The 18,092-nt window shown below is 37.8% G+C and overlaps 2 protein-coding genes across 3 annotated transcripts in view; one reads left to right on the top strand and one right to left on the bottom strand.

The window, feature by feature from the left end:
* The window catches only part of bcl2b (BCL2 apoptosis regulator b), a 215,793-nt gene that overhangs the window by 164,131 nt on the left and 33,570 nt on the right, over window positions 1-18,092 (top strand). The gene's annotated exons all lie outside the window — the stretch shown is intronic.
* prkag2b (protein kinase, AMP-activated, gamma 2 non-catalytic subunit b) overlaps window positions 1-18,092 on the bottom strand; it is a 60,039-nt gene that overhangs the window by 39,621 nt on the left and 2,326 nt on the right. For both annotated transcript variants that reach the window (XR_007897507.1, XM_051700842.1), the window contains exons 2-3: window positions 13,952-14,023; window positions 7,879-8,131 (exon numbers count right to left, since the gene is read on the bottom strand). Coding sequence is in view for 1 of the 2 variants with exons in the window: in XM_051700842.1 (XP_051556802.1) it covers window positions 7,879-8,131; window positions 13,952-14,023 (325 nt within the window). In the remaining variant the exon portion in view is untranslated. The remainder of the gene's footprint in view (window positions 1-7,878; window positions 8,132-13,951; window positions 14,024-18,092) is intronic.

Raw genomic sequence — 18,092 nt, 5'->3', positions numbered from 1 at the left:
AATGTTATTCACTTCACTTGTCAGTGGTTTTAATGTTGTGGCTGATCAGTGTATATATAAATATTTATATTTCACCAGATTAGGTTTAATGAGGAAAAAGGTTTATTATTATTTACAAGATATGAAGTTGGAAACACAATATATGTGCTGACGGGGCACGTTTCAATATAGTCGCATTTTACATGGCATGCCCTCGCTTCAATTTAGAACACTTGATTATCTAATCAAAACATGCATTGAAGTGAGGATTAAAATATGGATGAATATTGTCAATGATGAAAGATAATAAAAATCCTTGTTTTACAGTAAATTTTACAGTATTTGTAGCAAAAACATTGTAACCACAAAATCAACATGGTTACTGTCATGTTTACAATATATAGTATAATCATGGTTACTATATGGAAACTACAGTATTACTGTTGTAAAACCATGGTTAATTGTATCAAAACCTTCTGCAAAGAAAACCATGGTGACAGCAGTCATTGTTACTACAATATTACTATAGTAAAACCATGGTTAATTTTCGTTAGGGTCTTTAACAAAAAAAAAAAAAAACCTTTTCTCTAATTACTAAATCAACATTTTAATGTAAATCCTGCACTATTACGGTACATGCATCGACATACAATGCATTTCAAACTCTACTGCACATATATTCAATATTCAGAAGCTGTGCATCACTATAGAAGGAACTTTTGCTGCATTCCATTTGTCTCGGAAGTCAGAGCTCAGGACTTGGATCGACGTCATATCCGTTAAAAAACAAGAAATCCGAGTCAGATGTGTTCCATTACGCACAACACGACAAGTCGGAAAAAAGATGGATGCCTCCAGGAAAGTAATTGTTGCACTAGCTCTTCTGGAGTACAGAGAGCTACAAAATAAGTATGCCCTTCACCTAAGAGACCTCGAGGAAGATGACAGAAAGCGGAGAAGATATGTTAATGTTTCCACATATTTGATTGTATCAAAACATGTTAACCACATTTTTATCGAACCAGTGGTGTAAACAAAGGGCAATGCCCTATGGAATTACAAACATATATTTGCAATATAAATTTGCCTAACGGGGTTTATGTGTAAACGGTTTTACAGTTTGTAACGTTAGGCAGTGTTGTTGTAGCAACATTGACCATTGTTCTTGTAGCAGCAGCGACCACTGTTGTTGTTAGCAGCAGCGACCTAGCCAATTTAAACTGTACCAGTTTATAAACAACACATTACGTGGTAATTCATGCATAACAGGATCGTAGCAACATGCCTATAGGCAACGTTAATACAGTATTGTGTATATGACTTACTAAATTGGACACAAAAAAGACAAAAGTGCTAAAAAAAAACTTTAAACCCACAGCATACTACAGTCGATGCTCTTCGCAGCCATCTTGCTTTCTGAACTCAGGGTCCTCTGAGTTCGTCTGACTTTCCGAGTAGGAATTCCGACATCGGGGGGTCGTTCCATTTGTCAGTTCCGGTCTCGGAACTCGGAAAATAACTCGGAGCTCTGACTTCCGAGACAAATGGAACGCAGCATGAGTTCGTCCAACTTTCCGAGTAGGAATTCTGACATCGGGGGGCATTCCATTTGTCAGTTCCGGTCTTGGAACTTGGAAAATAACTCGGAACTCTGACTTCTGAGACAAATGGAATGCACAATTTGCTATTAAAATGGATACGAGGGATGTTGTGACGCGGCTTGTGTGTTTTAATCATACGCAGAAATCACACATCTTGTGCATTAGCGTAATTGTGCATGTCTATTTGATGCTTTATTTTCTTCGCAAAACCTTGTGCTTCAGATGCGTCAATAAACTTGAGGTGAACCACGGTGCCAATGCTTACCGAACCGTGGGTGGCGAGCTGTATGGTTTGTTTTTTTTTTTGTTTTTTTTACCGAGAACCGTTACACCCTTAGAGTGCTGTGTCTCTCTGATTCCTAGTGTTTACACCCTGCCAGACTAAGTGCATCAATCCAGTACAAAGTATAGGAAATAAAACCTTTTATATCTGTTCAAAACTACACAGCTGGATGAAACATAAATTAAAGATTCAATGGCCAAACAAAACAAACCACATCATTCCATGAGATCAGTATCAGTCTTGCTAAAATATTCTTCAGGATGAATGATTCAGCACAACTGTGTTTCATTAAACGTGACAAAGCTAAGTCTTTTGAGCACGTAGTGATACACATCAAAGGTCATTCAGTTGTTTTAGAAATAGTCTGGGGTTTCCATGTTCCTTGAAGTATATGTCATTTTATGGCCCTTTAAAGCAGGATTAAAAATGTCATTGTTTGACATAGAGTGCCACCTAATGGGAAGTAAAGGAGATTACTAATACATTAAAGCAGTAGCGCAGTGGGCTGTGCTCATGCTCAGGACATTTAGTTGTTGACTTATGGGGACCACAGCTCATGGGGTCCTGAGTCATGTCCCAATCCCTAACTATCCATTTTATAAACATGAATATAGAATGTTTGATTTTAATAAAAAAGTGGTGCAGATAGTAGCCATAGCTGTTGTATGTAGCTTTTCAGGTTTTTTTATTATGTAAAAGAAGTACACAAAGACAGTTATTCATAAAGCATCAATATGCTGTCACATTGATCAACATGAGTCGATATAAAGTGTAGTCAAATCAGCTGTTTGCCATTTAAAATTGCTATAAAAGCTTGTTGTCGACAAACAAGTTTCACTTGAAACCAGGTTGAGTTGCTGTGTATTGCTCAACATTAATACTCCATAATATGTTATTGCCATGCTATCAATATAAAATGCTTTAGATTTATTAGCTGTGGTATACTGAACCTGCAAATCTCACATCTCTATTTGGAAACAGGTCTTTGCCATTTAAAATCGCTCTAAGCTTTTTGTTAATTGAATCAGCTTTTTTACCTTTTGGAAAACTCAGGCAATGGAAACTGGGTTCGGAAGAACCATCCTATTGAAGAACAATCTGGAAACATGGCCAGGGCCCAGAAGTTTTTAGGTGTATTCATTTTGGTTTGGTATAGCACATAGTGACAGACACAGTTTGCCCCGTCCTCCTCCTTTACTGTTTGCTACAATTCTGGAATATTCTTTTCATCAAGTCTCAAACAGACCTCATACTATCAGGGCAGAATGACTTACTGCTTTTGTTTTGTGAGCATAGTTTCTCACACCACCGTATTTCCAAAGAAAACCTTAAGATTTGGTGTATTTTTTTGTCTTTTCATTCTGGTACATTACACTTTTCAGCTAGAAATCAAAGGCAAATGTGAAACAAAGACAAAAAAAGGATTTCTCTCACAAAGCTATATGACAATCGGCTATGTCTGGAATTTCTGTCTCTGGCTTTCAGTTGTTGTTAGCAGCTCATGCAGTTCACATTCTAAACAATTCTCTGTGAGTGAGCTAGCAGTGCAGTTCCTTCAGAGAGCAGGAGCTCTTGTGATAATAAACCTAACCATGAGAATATCACATACATAAATATTATCAAAATTTAACAATACATGCACCTTCTCAAGTGATGTTTGTTTTTCAAGTGTTGGTTGTTTTTAAGTGATCGTTTCTAGAGTTAGTCATGTAAAGTTTAAAGCTACTGTAAAATATCAAATACTTTTTTTTATAGACCTATATATTTTCTATGGTGATTAATTGGACAATATTTGGAAATTCTGAGATTGGGTGATTAATGTGCCGGCTTGACAGAATAACAGAAGTAGTCATTAATCCTTGTATTATTTACAAAATCTACTGACAACCTTGTCAGTAGATAATGCATATTTTGGGTTTCCAAGCAATGTTTTTGTGAATTTTGAGTAACTATTGCATAAAATGTGCAATTTTGTGTCATTAATACATCAGTCTAGAAAAAATGACCAAAAATGTTTTGTTTGTTTGTGCTGCCCAAGTCTCAAACAATTTGGCATGTGAGATAACATCTATAAATAATCAAATAAAAGTACTATTCTACAGTACATCACTGATAATAGCTATGCAATAGGGAATGCAAGGGCATAGATACCACGATCAATGGAAACATGTAAATGCTTCACGCCGGATGAGCTAAATACTTTTTATGCTCGTTTTGAGGGAAATAACACCGCCCTCGCGGAGAGAGCTCTCGCAGCCGAAGCTACAGAGGTTAGTTCACTCTCCGTCTCTGTAGCGGATGTAACCCGATCCTTCCAACGGGTGAATATCCGCAAAGCCGCGGGCCCAGACGGCATTCCAGGCCGCGTCATCAGAGCGTGCGCGAACCAGCTGGCTGGTGTTTTTACGGACATTTTCAACCTTTCCCTCTCTTTATCTGTAGTCCCCACATGCTTTAAAACATCCACCATTGTGCCTGTTCCAAAACAATCAAAAATCACTTGCTTAAATGACTGGCGTCCTGTTGCTCTGACCCCCATCATCAGCAAATGTTTTGAGAGACTAATCAGAGATTACATCTGCTCTGTGCTGCCTCTCTCTCTAGACCCATTGCAGTTTGCTTACCACAACAACCGCTCCACTGATGATGCCATTGCATCTACAATACACACTGCTCTCTCCCACCTGGAAAAAAGAACACTTATGTGAGAATGCTGTTTGTAGACTACAGCTCAGCATTCAACACCATAGTGCCCTCCAAGCTAGATGAGAAACTCAGGGCTCTGGGCTTAAACAGCTCGCTGTGCAGCTGGATCCTGGACTTCCTGTCAAGCAGACGCCAGGTGGTTAGAATAGGCAGCAACATCTCCTCATCACTGACCCTCAACACTGGAGCCCCACAGGGCTGTGTTCTCAGCCCACTACTGTATTCCTTGTACACACATGACTGTGTGGCAACACATAGCTCCAATGCCATCATTAAGTTTGCTGATGACACGACGGTGGTAGGTCTGATCACTGACAATGATGAAACAGCCTACAGAGACGAGGTGCACACTCTGACACACTGGTGTCAGGAGCACAACCTCTCCCTCAACGTCAGTAAGACAAAGGAGCTTGTGGTGGACTTCAGAAGAAAAGACAGAGAACACAGTCCCATCACCATCAATAGAGCACCAGTGGAGAGAGTCAGCAGCTTCAAGTTCCTGGGTGTCCACATCACTGAGGAACTCACATGGTCCATCCACACTGAAGTCGTTGTGAAGAAGGCTCATCAGCGCCTCTTCTTCCTGAGATGGCTGAGGAAGTTTGGAATGAACCGCCACATCCTCACACGGCTCTACACCTGCACTGTAGAGAGCATCCTGACTGGCTGCATCTCCGCCTGGTATGGCAATAGCACAGCCCACAACCGCAAAGCACTGCAAAGGGTGGTGCGAACTGCCAGACACATCATCGGAGGTGAGCTTCCCTCCCTCCAGGAAATATATACAAGGCAGTGTGTGAAAAAAGCTCGGAGGATCATCAGAGACTCCAGCCACCCGAGCCATGGGCTGTTCTCACTGCTACCATCAGGCAGGTGGTATCGCAGCATCAGGACCCGCACCAGCCGACTCCATGATAGCTTCTTCCCCCAAGCAATCAGACTTCTGAACTCTTGATCTCCCACGATCAAATACATCAGCACTGCACTTTATTACCCTTACTCTTATATCTCACACCGGACTGTCATAAATTATATTATTATTATATTATATTCTCTCTTAACAACTTACTATCAACCGACAGCCTGAATGTCAATACAGTACAATACTGTACATTCTATATATACTTTTTTATATATTTTTATTTTTTTATTTTTATTGAATAATGTGTATCTATATAGTGCGTATTGTATACTGTACAGTGTATGTTATTATTTGTATATTGTTGAGTGTAATTATGTGTATAACAGATGTTTAAATTGTGTTGTGTTAATTTGATGTTATTGTAAATTGGTATATGTCTCATCACTGTCACGACTGCTATGTTGATCGGAACTGCACCCAAGAATTTCACACACCATTGCACTTGTGTATATGGCTGTGTGACAATAAAGTGATTTGATTTGATTTGCAACCCCCTCCACCCCCCCCCCCCCCGCTATCAACAATACAAGCTTTTGATTTATTGACTGTGGTATACAGAACCTGAAAATCTCATATCTTAGTTCTTTCAAAACAAAAATATTAAAAGTACAAAATGAATTCATAAAGAACAAATTGACAACAAAATAAATCACTTGTGCAAACATTTCTCATTTGTAAGTAGTTTTGCATAAAAGTGTCCACTAAATTTAAAAAATTTAATTATAGAGTTATGCAGACAAAACAAGATAATATAAATGACAACCCATTAAATGGAGCTCACACATGCCCATACGCCCAACAACACTTACCGCTCTGGCCACTGTGGGCAGTGTTTCGAATTCTGTAATCACAGTCAAACTACTCTTTCTGATTTCACTGTGAGATCAGTCTGGACTAAGACTAACCCCAAGTAAATCCTGTAAAAACCCTTGACTCGTGTCATTTCCATCATTATTTGAGCCTCAAAGGCCACAAATTGAGACTTGACTCTGACATGAGAAACAATGACATCTGTGATCATTACCATAAAGGAATAGTTCACCCAAAATAAAAATTATTTCATTATTCACTTACCCTGATGGCATACCAGATGTGTATGACTGTCTTTCTTCAGCACAACACAAATTACGATTTTTAGAAGATAGAGCTCTGTCAGGTCCTTATAATGGATATACACGGGTGCCAGCACTTTGACGGTCCAAAAGTCATATTTAGGCATCAAAAAGTAATCCATGTGACTCCAGTCGATCAATGAATGTCTTTTGAAGCAAATCGTTTAAAACAATACATTTGTGTTAAAAATAAATCAATATTTAAAATGTTATTAACTTTTAAAAAGCGCTTCCTGCCAGCAGCTGACGTGAACTGTGACGTAAGTGTGTCGGCGAGTTCACGCAAGAAATCGGAAGCGGTGCTTATTTACAACAGAAGAATGAATGTCAAGTGAGAGTTCGGACATATCAAACTGCATCAGAGACTTGTTGCTTACATAAACCTATTGAATCACTTCAGAAGACATTCATTGAACGACTGCAATCGCATGGATTACTTTTTTGCTGCCTAGATGTGAATTTTGGACCGTTAAAGTGCTGGCACCTGTGTACTTCCATTATAAGGACCTCACAGAGCTCTATCTTCTTCTAAAAATCTTCATTTGTGTTCTGCTGAAGAAAGACAGTCATACACATCTGGGATGGCACCAGGGTAAGTGAATAATGAGAGGATGTTCATTTTTTGGGTGAATTATTCCTTTAAGACCTAGTTAATGGGGCACATTAGATCTGCACAATTTAACCTAACAGCATGCACTCTGATGGCTTCAGTCATTAGAAAATCAAAGACTGGAAAACCAAAATTGTGATCTAACCACTTCCTGCTCTGAAGGTTTTAGAGTGAGTCAACAGGAAGTGAAGCTCTGTGCTGAAAGTTCCCCTTTGACACTGATGTACGAACAGCTTCCAAAAAACATTATAACGTTAGCCACAATAAGAGAATATACACAAGAGGTCTGGAATCAGTAAAAACGGGAAACATCTACTAACAAAGAGATCTACAATATGCATTCTAAATATGCTGGTATTGTTTTGCTTTGAATTAACCACTACACAATGTCTTGTTATGCTTATAGAGACAGCTGGGACTTTAGTCAGCTATGCCTTACTAACATGAGAGTGGAAACATATCTACTAACCACAATAAAAATACAACACTTTTTTACAGTGTTCATGCTTCAACTTCTAGACCAACTTCTTTACCATTTCATTAAAGCTTGAAATAAGCAGCATTTTCTCCATAATATTTCTATTACATAATGAAACAGATAAAATATATGTTCAATTAAACTGAAAATATTGGATTATTTTTTTCTGAGCAAACTTGTGTCTCACCTTTTCTAGATCTGGAGAAGAGCTTGATGCTGGCAGGAGCTGAGTTGGACGAGGAGCGGAAGATACCACTGAAACTGAGACGACGGGGAGATTTGGGAGGCGAATTCTGGTGAGACAGACGGGAGAAGATGGTTTTGGGAGAGCCTGGACTGCTCCTGGGACATACAGGGGCTGTAAATGGGGTACAGGGGAGGCTGACAGGATACCTTAAACATGGGCCTCTTGTTGGGCTGGCTGAGCCACTTCTCTCACCCTGATGAAATGTAACAGAATTTGAAAGTTATAACAGAAGCATTCCGGTAAAATGGGGTCCAGTCTGAGACCACATTAAAAGTTTCCATTTAAACCTGGAAATAAACAAACTTTCTGGAATTTAGACAATTTTAAACAAAGAAAAGTAGGCATAAAATGAAGAAGAAATATTTAAGATTCTGCACTCTTTCTACAGTAGGCCACTAATGAAACATTAGCAAATTTGTAACATTGACTATGTTAACTCTTTGAAGTACAAAAGGTCAGATTTTCTAGCTTCCAATGCATCACACAAGATGCTTGTTGGAACACTCTCAAATCATGCTGAATAACATGGATCATCAGGTTTTGCACAAACATTTGTCATTTATGTCAGCTCGAGTACATGCTGTCAAAAGGGGGCATACCAAAAACTAAGAAATTATCTTATTCATGTAAATTTTCACTCATATTGTAAAACTCTGTGTTAAATTAGAAAAGAATGCAAAATAGAAGAATTTTCACTAGTGGTCTCAGACTTTTGGACCCCACTATATATGCTGTTTATTTCTATTTCTGCTGATGTAAGACAAATTAAATTTCCAAATTCAAACCTTTACCTTAAAAAGATGAAAAATTAAAATGAATTAGTTTTGATCTGCTTTCAGATTATTCTTTTTATTTTATTTATTTATTTTGTAATACAAGCAATTATACAGCAAACAGCATTAGCACAGTCAACTGAATTCCTGGCACCCATCTCCAGCCTGATAATTGGAGACGAGATCTCCTGGCCCATTAGCCCTGGTTGCCATAAATTTGGAATTTGCTGACAGGAGGAAGGAGCAGAGAGTTCCTCAAATAAGCTGAATTTTTGCTATGTCAGATGAAAAGATTAAACAAGCATGAAGTACTTTAATGTGTCAATGTGATAACCAAGCTAAACAGGATGAGAATATTACTACATCAGCATACTATACTAGAAAATAGCGAGACAAAGCCAAAACATTGCACAACACTTGCTGATGGGGAAAGGTTTTCAACAAGAATCGAGAAGAGATAGAAACTTATAAATTGTACAGTTACACGGCACACCTGTAATAAGTGTATTGATATGTAATGAACTGACTTATAATTAATTAAATCATAAACTCTGAATTGGCAACAATATTTTAGTTTGTCAGTATTTTATGCTATTCAATGAGACAGTATTTTCCAGTTATAAAAAAACTCCTTTAGAAATATTGAGATGTTAATTAACAGTTTTTCCAAGAATTCATTAAGTAATGCCCATGCAAAGTTAATATATATGCAAATACCAGTATACTAACTGGTATTTGAGCTAATTGTATGTTTTCCAATATTTCTTTGCACTGTGGACAAACAGAAAGAATTGTAAGCCAGCAGTGAGTCAAGTGCCCTAAAAAGTTTGTATTTGGAAGTATTGACCTTCCATTGTCAATATCCATGTTCCAATTCCATGTTGATTTGCTGTGTCCATGGCATTTACTAGACTTGCGTTTCTTCAAAGGCTGTTTTTATTGACTTAGTGTTGTTTGTACTTTGATTAGGTAGGAGTAGGTGTAGCCTTCAAGCTTAGCTGTGAGTGGGTGAGATCCCATCAGATGTATACAGTGGTGTGAAAAAGTGTTTGGAGTGTTTGGATTTTGTTTTCCCTTAATAATAACAACCTTCATTTAAAAACTGCACTTTGTGTTTACTTGTGTTATCTTTGACTAATATTTAAACTTGTTTGATGATCTGAAACATTTAAGTGTGACAAACATGCAAAAAAATAAGAAATCAGGAAGGGGTCAAACACTTTTTCACACCACTGTACATAAACTCAGCAAAAAAAGAAACGTCCCGTTTTCAGGACACTGTATTTTAAAGATAATTTTGTAAAAATACAAATAACTGTACATATTTTTATTGTAAAGGGTTTAAACAATGTTTTCCATGCTTGTTCAATGAACCATAAAAAATTAATGAACATGCACCTGTGGAACGGTCGTTAAGACACTAACAGCTTACAGATGGTAGGCAATTAAGGTCACAGTTATAAGAACTTAGGACATTAAAGAGACCTTTCTACTGACTCTGAAAAACACCAAAAGAAAGATGCCCAGGTTCCCTGCTCATCTGTGTGAACGTGCCTTAGGCATGCTGCATGGAGGCATGAGGACTGGAGATGTGGCCAGGGCAATAAATTGCAATGTCCGTACTGTGAGACGCCTAAGACAGCGCTACAGGGAGACAGGAAGGACAGCTGATCGTCCTCGCAGTGGCAGACCACGTGTAACAACACCTGCACAGGATCGGTACATCCGAATATCACACCTGTGGGACAGGTACAGGATGGCAACAACTGCCTGAGTTACACCAGGAATGCACAATCCCTCCATCAGTGCTCAGACTGTCTGCAATAGGCTGAGAGAGGCTGGACTGAGGGCTTTTAGGCCTGTTGTAAGGCAGGTCCTTACCAGACATCACCGGCAACAACGTCGCATATGGGCACAAACCCACCTTCGCTGGACCAGACAGGACTGGTAAAAAGTGCTCTTCACTGACGAGTCGCGGTTTTGTCTCACCAGGGGTGATGGTCGGACTCGTGTTTATCGTCAAAGAAATGAGCCTTACACCGAGGCCTGTACTACGGAGCGGGATCGATTTGAAGGTGGAGGGTCCATCATGGTCTGGGGCGGTGTGTCACAGCATCATCGGACTGAGCTTGTTGTCATTGCAGGCAATCTCAACGCTGTGCATTACAGGGAAGACATCCTCCTCCCTCATGTGGTACCCTTCCTGCTGGCTCATTCTGACATGACCCTCCAGCATGACAATGCCACCAGCCATACTGCTCATTCTGTGTGTGATTTCCTGCAAGACAGGAATGTCAGTGTTCTGCCATGGCCAGCGAAGAGCCCAGATCTCAATCCCATTGAGCACGTCTTGGACCTGTTTGATCAGAGGGTGAAGTGCCTTGGTGGAAGAGTGGGGTAACATCTCACAGCAAGAACTGGTAAATCTGGTGCAGTCCATGAGGAGGAGATTCACTGCAGTACTTAATGCAGCTGGTGGCCACACCAGATACTGACTGTTACTTTTGATTTTGACCCCCCCGCCCCCCCCCCCCCTTTGTTCAGAGACACATTATTCCATTTCTGTTAGTCACATGTCTGTGAAACTTGTTCAGTTTATGTTTTATGTTTTTATGTTGAATCTTTTATGTTCACACAAATATTTACATGTTAAGTTTGCTGAAAATAAAAGCAGTTGAAAGTGAGAGGATGTTTCTTTTTTTGCTGAGTTTATATATATATACAGCATATGTAATTAATTGTGCAAATTGGATCAAGCTAGGAGACAAGAATCATTTGAATTTATATTTAACAATGAATTACTGTTGAATATTATTAATCCATACATTATATAAACAAGGTAAATACATATAATAGCTATTAGAGTTTTAGTTGATAACTTGTAAGAATCTTGGAACATGCTAAACAAAGTTTCCTTTTATTTAGGTGTTGGCATTTGTTTTTATCTTCTTTCTGTGCAAAATCATCATCCGTAGCCGTGGAGAAAGGATTTACATTTTTGAGTCAGTAGCGGAAAGAACATCACGTGCAGAGAAAGTTTGCCTCGCCATTTATTCATGAATAGGTTTGCTTTACATTGAAGCCAATCCATTAGCTTTTATAAGTAAACTAAACAACAAAGCTAGCATGGGGAGCATACTCCCATTTTTCTTCACTAACAAACCTTTCAAAGCTCATGTTGTATGTTTGGACAAGTCAGCTTTATTTCTGTGAAATATACCCCATCATGTAACAATCCATACATAATTATTTGAAACTGCATACACAAAGGCACAAAAACCTAGTGAGCTGCATTGCTGTCTACTGCCTTCAAAGGCAGCATCCTAAATTAAATGGAACCTCACGAGTGACTGATTTCAAATGCTCAACATAGGCATACAAACAGTACTCCTCATGTGAAGTGCACAGAAGACTTAACTCAATTGATTTTAGTTGAGTTTAGAGTTAAAATGTTGCTATGCTAACAATAAATATGAAACACAAATATTGGTTAGGATAGTTCATTTTTTTAATAGATTTAACTATTTTGATCTATACTATTTATATCTATACTTGAATGACTCTTTTGGAAAGGCCAGCTTAACGATGCTGATTAGTGCAGAATTGCTGCAGTTCTAGCTCGTGCACCAACATAGCAATGTTGTTTACCCGCAAAACAAAATGACTAAGGTTCAGGCATGAAACACTACATGGCGCAAGCTGATAGGTTCTTTGAACTTGTTCGGCTACCAATCGGCTCACTCACATGTGATTTGTTAAGCTAATCGGCTGCCATGGTGTAAGCTGATTGGTCCTTTGACATGTCATCAGTTAGCCAATCAACTTGTGTACTCTCTTTGTCTAACATTTAAATTGCTCAGTTTTGCAAATAAGCCAGTTTTCACTGCAGCACGCTGCTATTTGCTCAGGTGGTCACTGGGGATTTCTTCTAGCCGCTTGCACAGTAAGGTCTGCTTTTGGCCATGACACATAAAAGCGCATCTTAACAAGGTAAGCCTTGTTAGCTCAAATCTGGCCTGGAACACACTGCTATCTTAGTTCATTAGTTTAAATAATCTACACATATAGTAGCTAGGTTAAGTCACTAGTTCAATAAGTTCTAGGCTTTCCTGATCCAGGTACACATTATGATTCAGGTCAGTTGTTAAAGCCATTCGGCCAAGCTGTCCCAGACACACATATAGATTTAGTGCATTAGCGTTATGCCATTTGGCCAAGCTGGCAAAGGCAGACTTAGCTGACATTCACTGCGCATGACTCTTCGAAACCGCAGCAGTACACTAGTTTTGGCTGTAGATCAGCTTGGTTGGGGGGTTGTGTTTTGTGTTATGCACTTGTGCAGCTTCCCTAATTTGTATGTATGTCTAACTGTGCAGCAGCATGTCTGTATATGTTCTAGCAGTAGCAGGTCTTCGTACTTGCTCTGCAGCAGCAGCAACAACAGCAGCATAGTAGATCTAGTCCACCAAGACCAAAATCCTATCAATATTTTATACCTACATCAACATGCTAAATCTTAAGAGAGATGTCATAACTGAACTGTTTTTTTTTTTTTTTTTGGGGGGGGGGTGGTAATGCTGGTTAACCAAGATGGTTGTGTTGGGTATGCTAATCAAAAAGCATTGTTGGAGCACCAGCACATGACCAATTTATTTGCCTCAGGTCATTTGGCATCTTGGATTGATTTCTTCAATGACTTCTTTGCAATTAATTCCAGGATTGCCTTCTCCATGAAGCATACTTTTAATCATAGAAGGCAGCATAATCATGTTGCCTATCTATTAAAACTGCCTTCACTTTGGAAGTGCAACAGTGATGCCTCAAAATGCTGCCCATGTAGGCAGCTCACTAAGCTTTGTAACAGAGCTTATGTACACAAACATTTACAATCAGAAACATGAAAATGCTAATTACACAATGATACCAGATCGTAGGTTCCCTTGATAACTCTGGCCTTGCAAACAAAGATATATTAAATATTTAGGAAATTGCTACAGTATATAAATGCTCATTTATAAATCTCAGTCTATCATATCAGTTTGTTTATATTTAATAGCATTTTTAAAATGCTGTCTAATACTATTGAAGTTTAGATTAGGAAAATAGACCTACTGTAGAGACTTTAGAATTTAAACCTGTTAAAAGTATAAAATGAGCCCCAGAATCTGGTCCTACATGAGCATAACAGTGCACACACTCTAAAAGATTAGTAAAAGATATTGGTGTACAGTAATCTTTACCTTTCGGATTTCATCTTCATCTGATCTGTCTGTCTCTCCATCCACAAAAGGGGATGCAAATGTACCCAAATTCTGTGGCAAAAGACAACGCATTACAGTTCATTTTAAATGCCAAAACTACACTCTGACAACCTCAAAAACAGTCTATTGTATTTAAGAACAGAGGCAACCCCAGCAAGTTTTCTGACTATTTTGTTATTCTTAGCAGTCAACTGTGCAGTAAATGTCCTGTGGTGCTTTTGAAGCCAATTTTCTATATTGTAATATATTGAAAATAATGAATGGATGGAGTCATTTTAGTAATCTTAATCCCATTATTCTTTAAACAGGGGCTGTTAAATAATGTACAAAAAACCGGGTTAAACAGCTATTTAAGATTTGATTTGCTTGTTAGACACTCGCTAAGCATATGGTACTCTGCCAGACATTTCTAATACACATAAAGAAAAGAAAAACTGGACTCTAATCTCTTATTCAATGGAGACAGACTGGGAACAGGATCAAACACCCAGCAAAGCAGAGTGCTGCCTTTTGGTTGGGCCTTTGGTTTTAGGAAAAAACATCACTGTGGGGGATCATGTCTAAGTTTAGAAATGTTTTAGGCACAAGTTCAGTATTCATTCAATTTTCTAAAAAGACTGGATTTCAATGAACAAAGACCAAATGTACTCAAATGTAACTTAACTCAAAAATAAATAAATAAATAAATAAATTTAAAAAAAAAACTCAATTGTATTTGCAATTAGACACATTGTTATTAATGTAACAAAAACAGTGTGACCCAATGCATTTACAAAAATGTTGTTAATATACACAAAGATGGGTTACAACACTAAAATATATGCTTGGTTTGATTTTCAAACGCTGTTCACACCATTTTTATTTTTATTTTAAATCAAAGGGCACTTTCAACCTTTTTAAAGGGGATTTTTTTTCTAACAATATCAAAACACAAGAGTCAACCATTTATGTAAAATACATAAATTGAATCAATTAACTGAAATAAATCCTTAATCTGAAGAAGTATGACTGTTACAACATCAAATACAAAAGTAGCTGTAAATAATGCACAAGATTTCATAATTTCACACAATAGTGACTGTCACAATAAAAAAATTAACTTCTATTTATGCATAACCCATAATATATAGGCCAAGAATAGAATGAGAATATAATATTAGGACATAGTGTGTAAAATGTTTAATCTGTTATAATCTGAATCTATAAATTGTTAGATAAAAAATAAATAATAATAATAAAATAAAAACAGATACAATTGAAATATTTAGGGCATTTCAGTGGCATTTTGCCCTGAGCTCTGTATATACAGTGGCAAGAAAAAGTATGTGAACCCTTTGGAATTAGCTGGTTTTCTGCATTAATTGGTCATAAAATGTGATTTCATCTTCATCAAAGTCACAAGTATAAACAAACATAATGTGCTTCATGGTGTCCTGCCACGGGCACACCTTTGTAATGTTTTCCATATAGTAGACATATGAACAGAGATGTTAACCAGTTCCAATGGTTCATGTCACTCTAGGGTTCTTTTTTACCTCATTGAGCATTCTGCGGTGTGCCATTTGAGTCATCTTGCTGGATGGCCACTTCTAGGGAGAGTACCCACAGTACTAAATCGTCTCCTTTTATAGACAATTTGTCTAACTGTAGACAGATAAATATCTAAGCTCTTCGAGATACATTTGTAACCCTTTCCAGCTTTATGCAAAGCAACAATTCTTGATTGTAAGTCTTCTGAGATCTCTTTTTTGCGAGGCATGGTCCACATAAGCAGATGTTTCTCGTGAATAGCAAACTCAAAATGTTTGGGTGCTTTTTATAAGTGAAAGTAGCTCTAACCCACACCTTCAATCTTTTTTCATTAACTGGATGCCAGGTTTGCCAACTCCTGACTCTAATTAACTTTTGTTGACATCATTAGCCTAGGGGTTCACATAATTTTTCCACCCTACACTGTGAATGTTTGAATGATGTATTCAATATGTACAAGAACAATACAATAATTTCTATGTTATTAGTTAAAACAGACTGTGTCTGTTCATTATTGTAATTTAGATAAGGATCAAACCAGATTCTTGAAGACAAATTTATGACAAATTCTGGTAATTCCAAAGGGTTCACATTCTTTTTCTTACCACTGTATAAAAAAACAACTATATATGCAAATCATAAATAATAATGCAAAGCACCAATCATTCACATTTAGAAAGTAAAAAGACAGAAAATATTGTTTCTAAGTCAGTAATTAAGCTAAGTATTTGGGCTGCAATAACCTTGATTGAATTCGTTTTTAGTTTTAGATTTTGAACCTACACCCTCTGATTACCTCAGACAGTCCGCATCTGACTTGACAAGTGACATAAGTTACCAAAGCTACTTTGAGTTAGAGCACACAATGATGCATGTATATGCCCAAGGTTTTCAGAGCTAATTCATTATAAGCTTACAATACATGCTACTCCTGTCTAACATATTCAAACAGCAGTCTAATGTAAAGTATTGCTGACTGTTTATAAAGTACAACAGTGAATATAGTTTCTAATAAGGGCTAGATAAAAACTGTTAGGAATTTATAAACAAACTATATCAACCAATCCCAGCTTCTTTTTACATTGTCCTGCTACACTGACTAAGTTTATATAACCAAACACAATGGAGCGCTAGAATTACTACACACTATAGTACCAAATGATTAAATGCTTTACGGATACATTTTCAAACATGAACTGGATTTTTACAGTTTCTAAACTGCCGCAATATTGTGTTTCGGGTGGTTGTCAAGGCATTGCTAGGCAGTTTCTAAGGTGTTCTGAGTGTGTGTGTGTGTGCAGGTTTGGGTGGTTTACGAGGACTTTTTTTTTAGGTTACAAACTGGTAATTACAAGGGTATTATGCTATAAATGTGGTTTATGAGGACATTTCTAGTGTCAATTCGCTTAAAAAACATACTAAACAATGTTTTATTGAAAATGTAAAAATGCAGAGAGTTTTTTGTGAGGGTTAGGTTTAGGGGTAGGGTTAGGGTTAGGGGATAGAATCTATAGTTCATACGGTATAATAATTTCATTATGTCTATGGAGAGTCCTCATAAGGATAGCCGCACCAAAATGTGTGTGTGTGTGTGTGTGTGTGTGTGTGTGTGTGTGTGTGTGTGTGTTGGTTTGCAGTTGGGGTGGAGTCTAGGGCATTGTTAAGAGAATGCTTACAGTTTCAAGTCAAAAGTGCCCAACAACAAGTCTCTCTACACACACAAAAAAAAAAAAAGGGAAAGCAGCTCTACTGAAAATACTAAACCAGTACGCTTGAAATCAAGTGAGGGTACACGGCCGGCACCGAGTCACCAAATCAGCGGGAGAGGGATAAAGGAAGAGCCGGAGACACCAGAGAGAGAAAGGTTGTGTACATTACTACTGAAAAATCAGTGTGTATCACTTTTCTCATGTAGCAAATACTAAGGGGTCATCAGCATAATGACTCATTGGGGATCTGTAAACTCTTAGCAGCACCATACTTGTTATACAGTACAAAAGTTTCTGATGTTTCAACTAACATGTTTTTTCTACTTTTGAGGAAATATGGTGCCAATGTCCATGTATGTGGACATCATGTTTATCAGTGTGCTGACACGCAAAAAATGAACTGATTTTTTAAAGTGGCATATCAAACAAAACTAGAGACTCTACTCTTTACAACCAAACAGGTTTCAATTAAAAAACGTAAATACATTTCTCACCAGAGGCACTTATGTTGGCACTGCGTCTGTAGGAGCACTTCAAGGAAATCGACAGCATGCTGTTGTAAACTTAACCCTTTAAATTACAGTCTAGAGACTTATGAACAGTTTTCAGTCAGCTTTTATTCATTTAAAATATGCGCTGCGTAAAGCAAATACAAAATAACGAGTCCTCGCATGAGGCCCCGGGGTCGCACGTGGTTAAATTAGGTTAACTCAGATCATTTTGGTTTTTACAACACAAAGTATTTGATTAGAGCTTATGCAGAATGGAGAATCTAATGGTCCATTCTGAGATGCTATTCTGCTCACTACAATTGTACAGAGCGGTTATCTGAGTTACTGTAGCCTTTCTGTCAACTCAAACCAGTCTGGCCATTCTCCGTT

This window comes from Myxocyprinus asiaticus, chromosome 6 (assembly GCF_019703515.2).
Source record: "Myxocyprinus asiaticus isolate MX2 ecotype Aquarium Trade chromosome 6, UBuf_Myxa_2, whole genome shotgun sequence".
Taxonomy (NCBI): domain Eukaryota; kingdom Metazoa; phylum Chordata; class Actinopteri; order Cypriniformes; family Catostomidae; genus Myxocyprinus; species Myxocyprinus asiaticus.
This window is presented reverse-complemented; position numbering and strand designations above follow the sequence as displayed.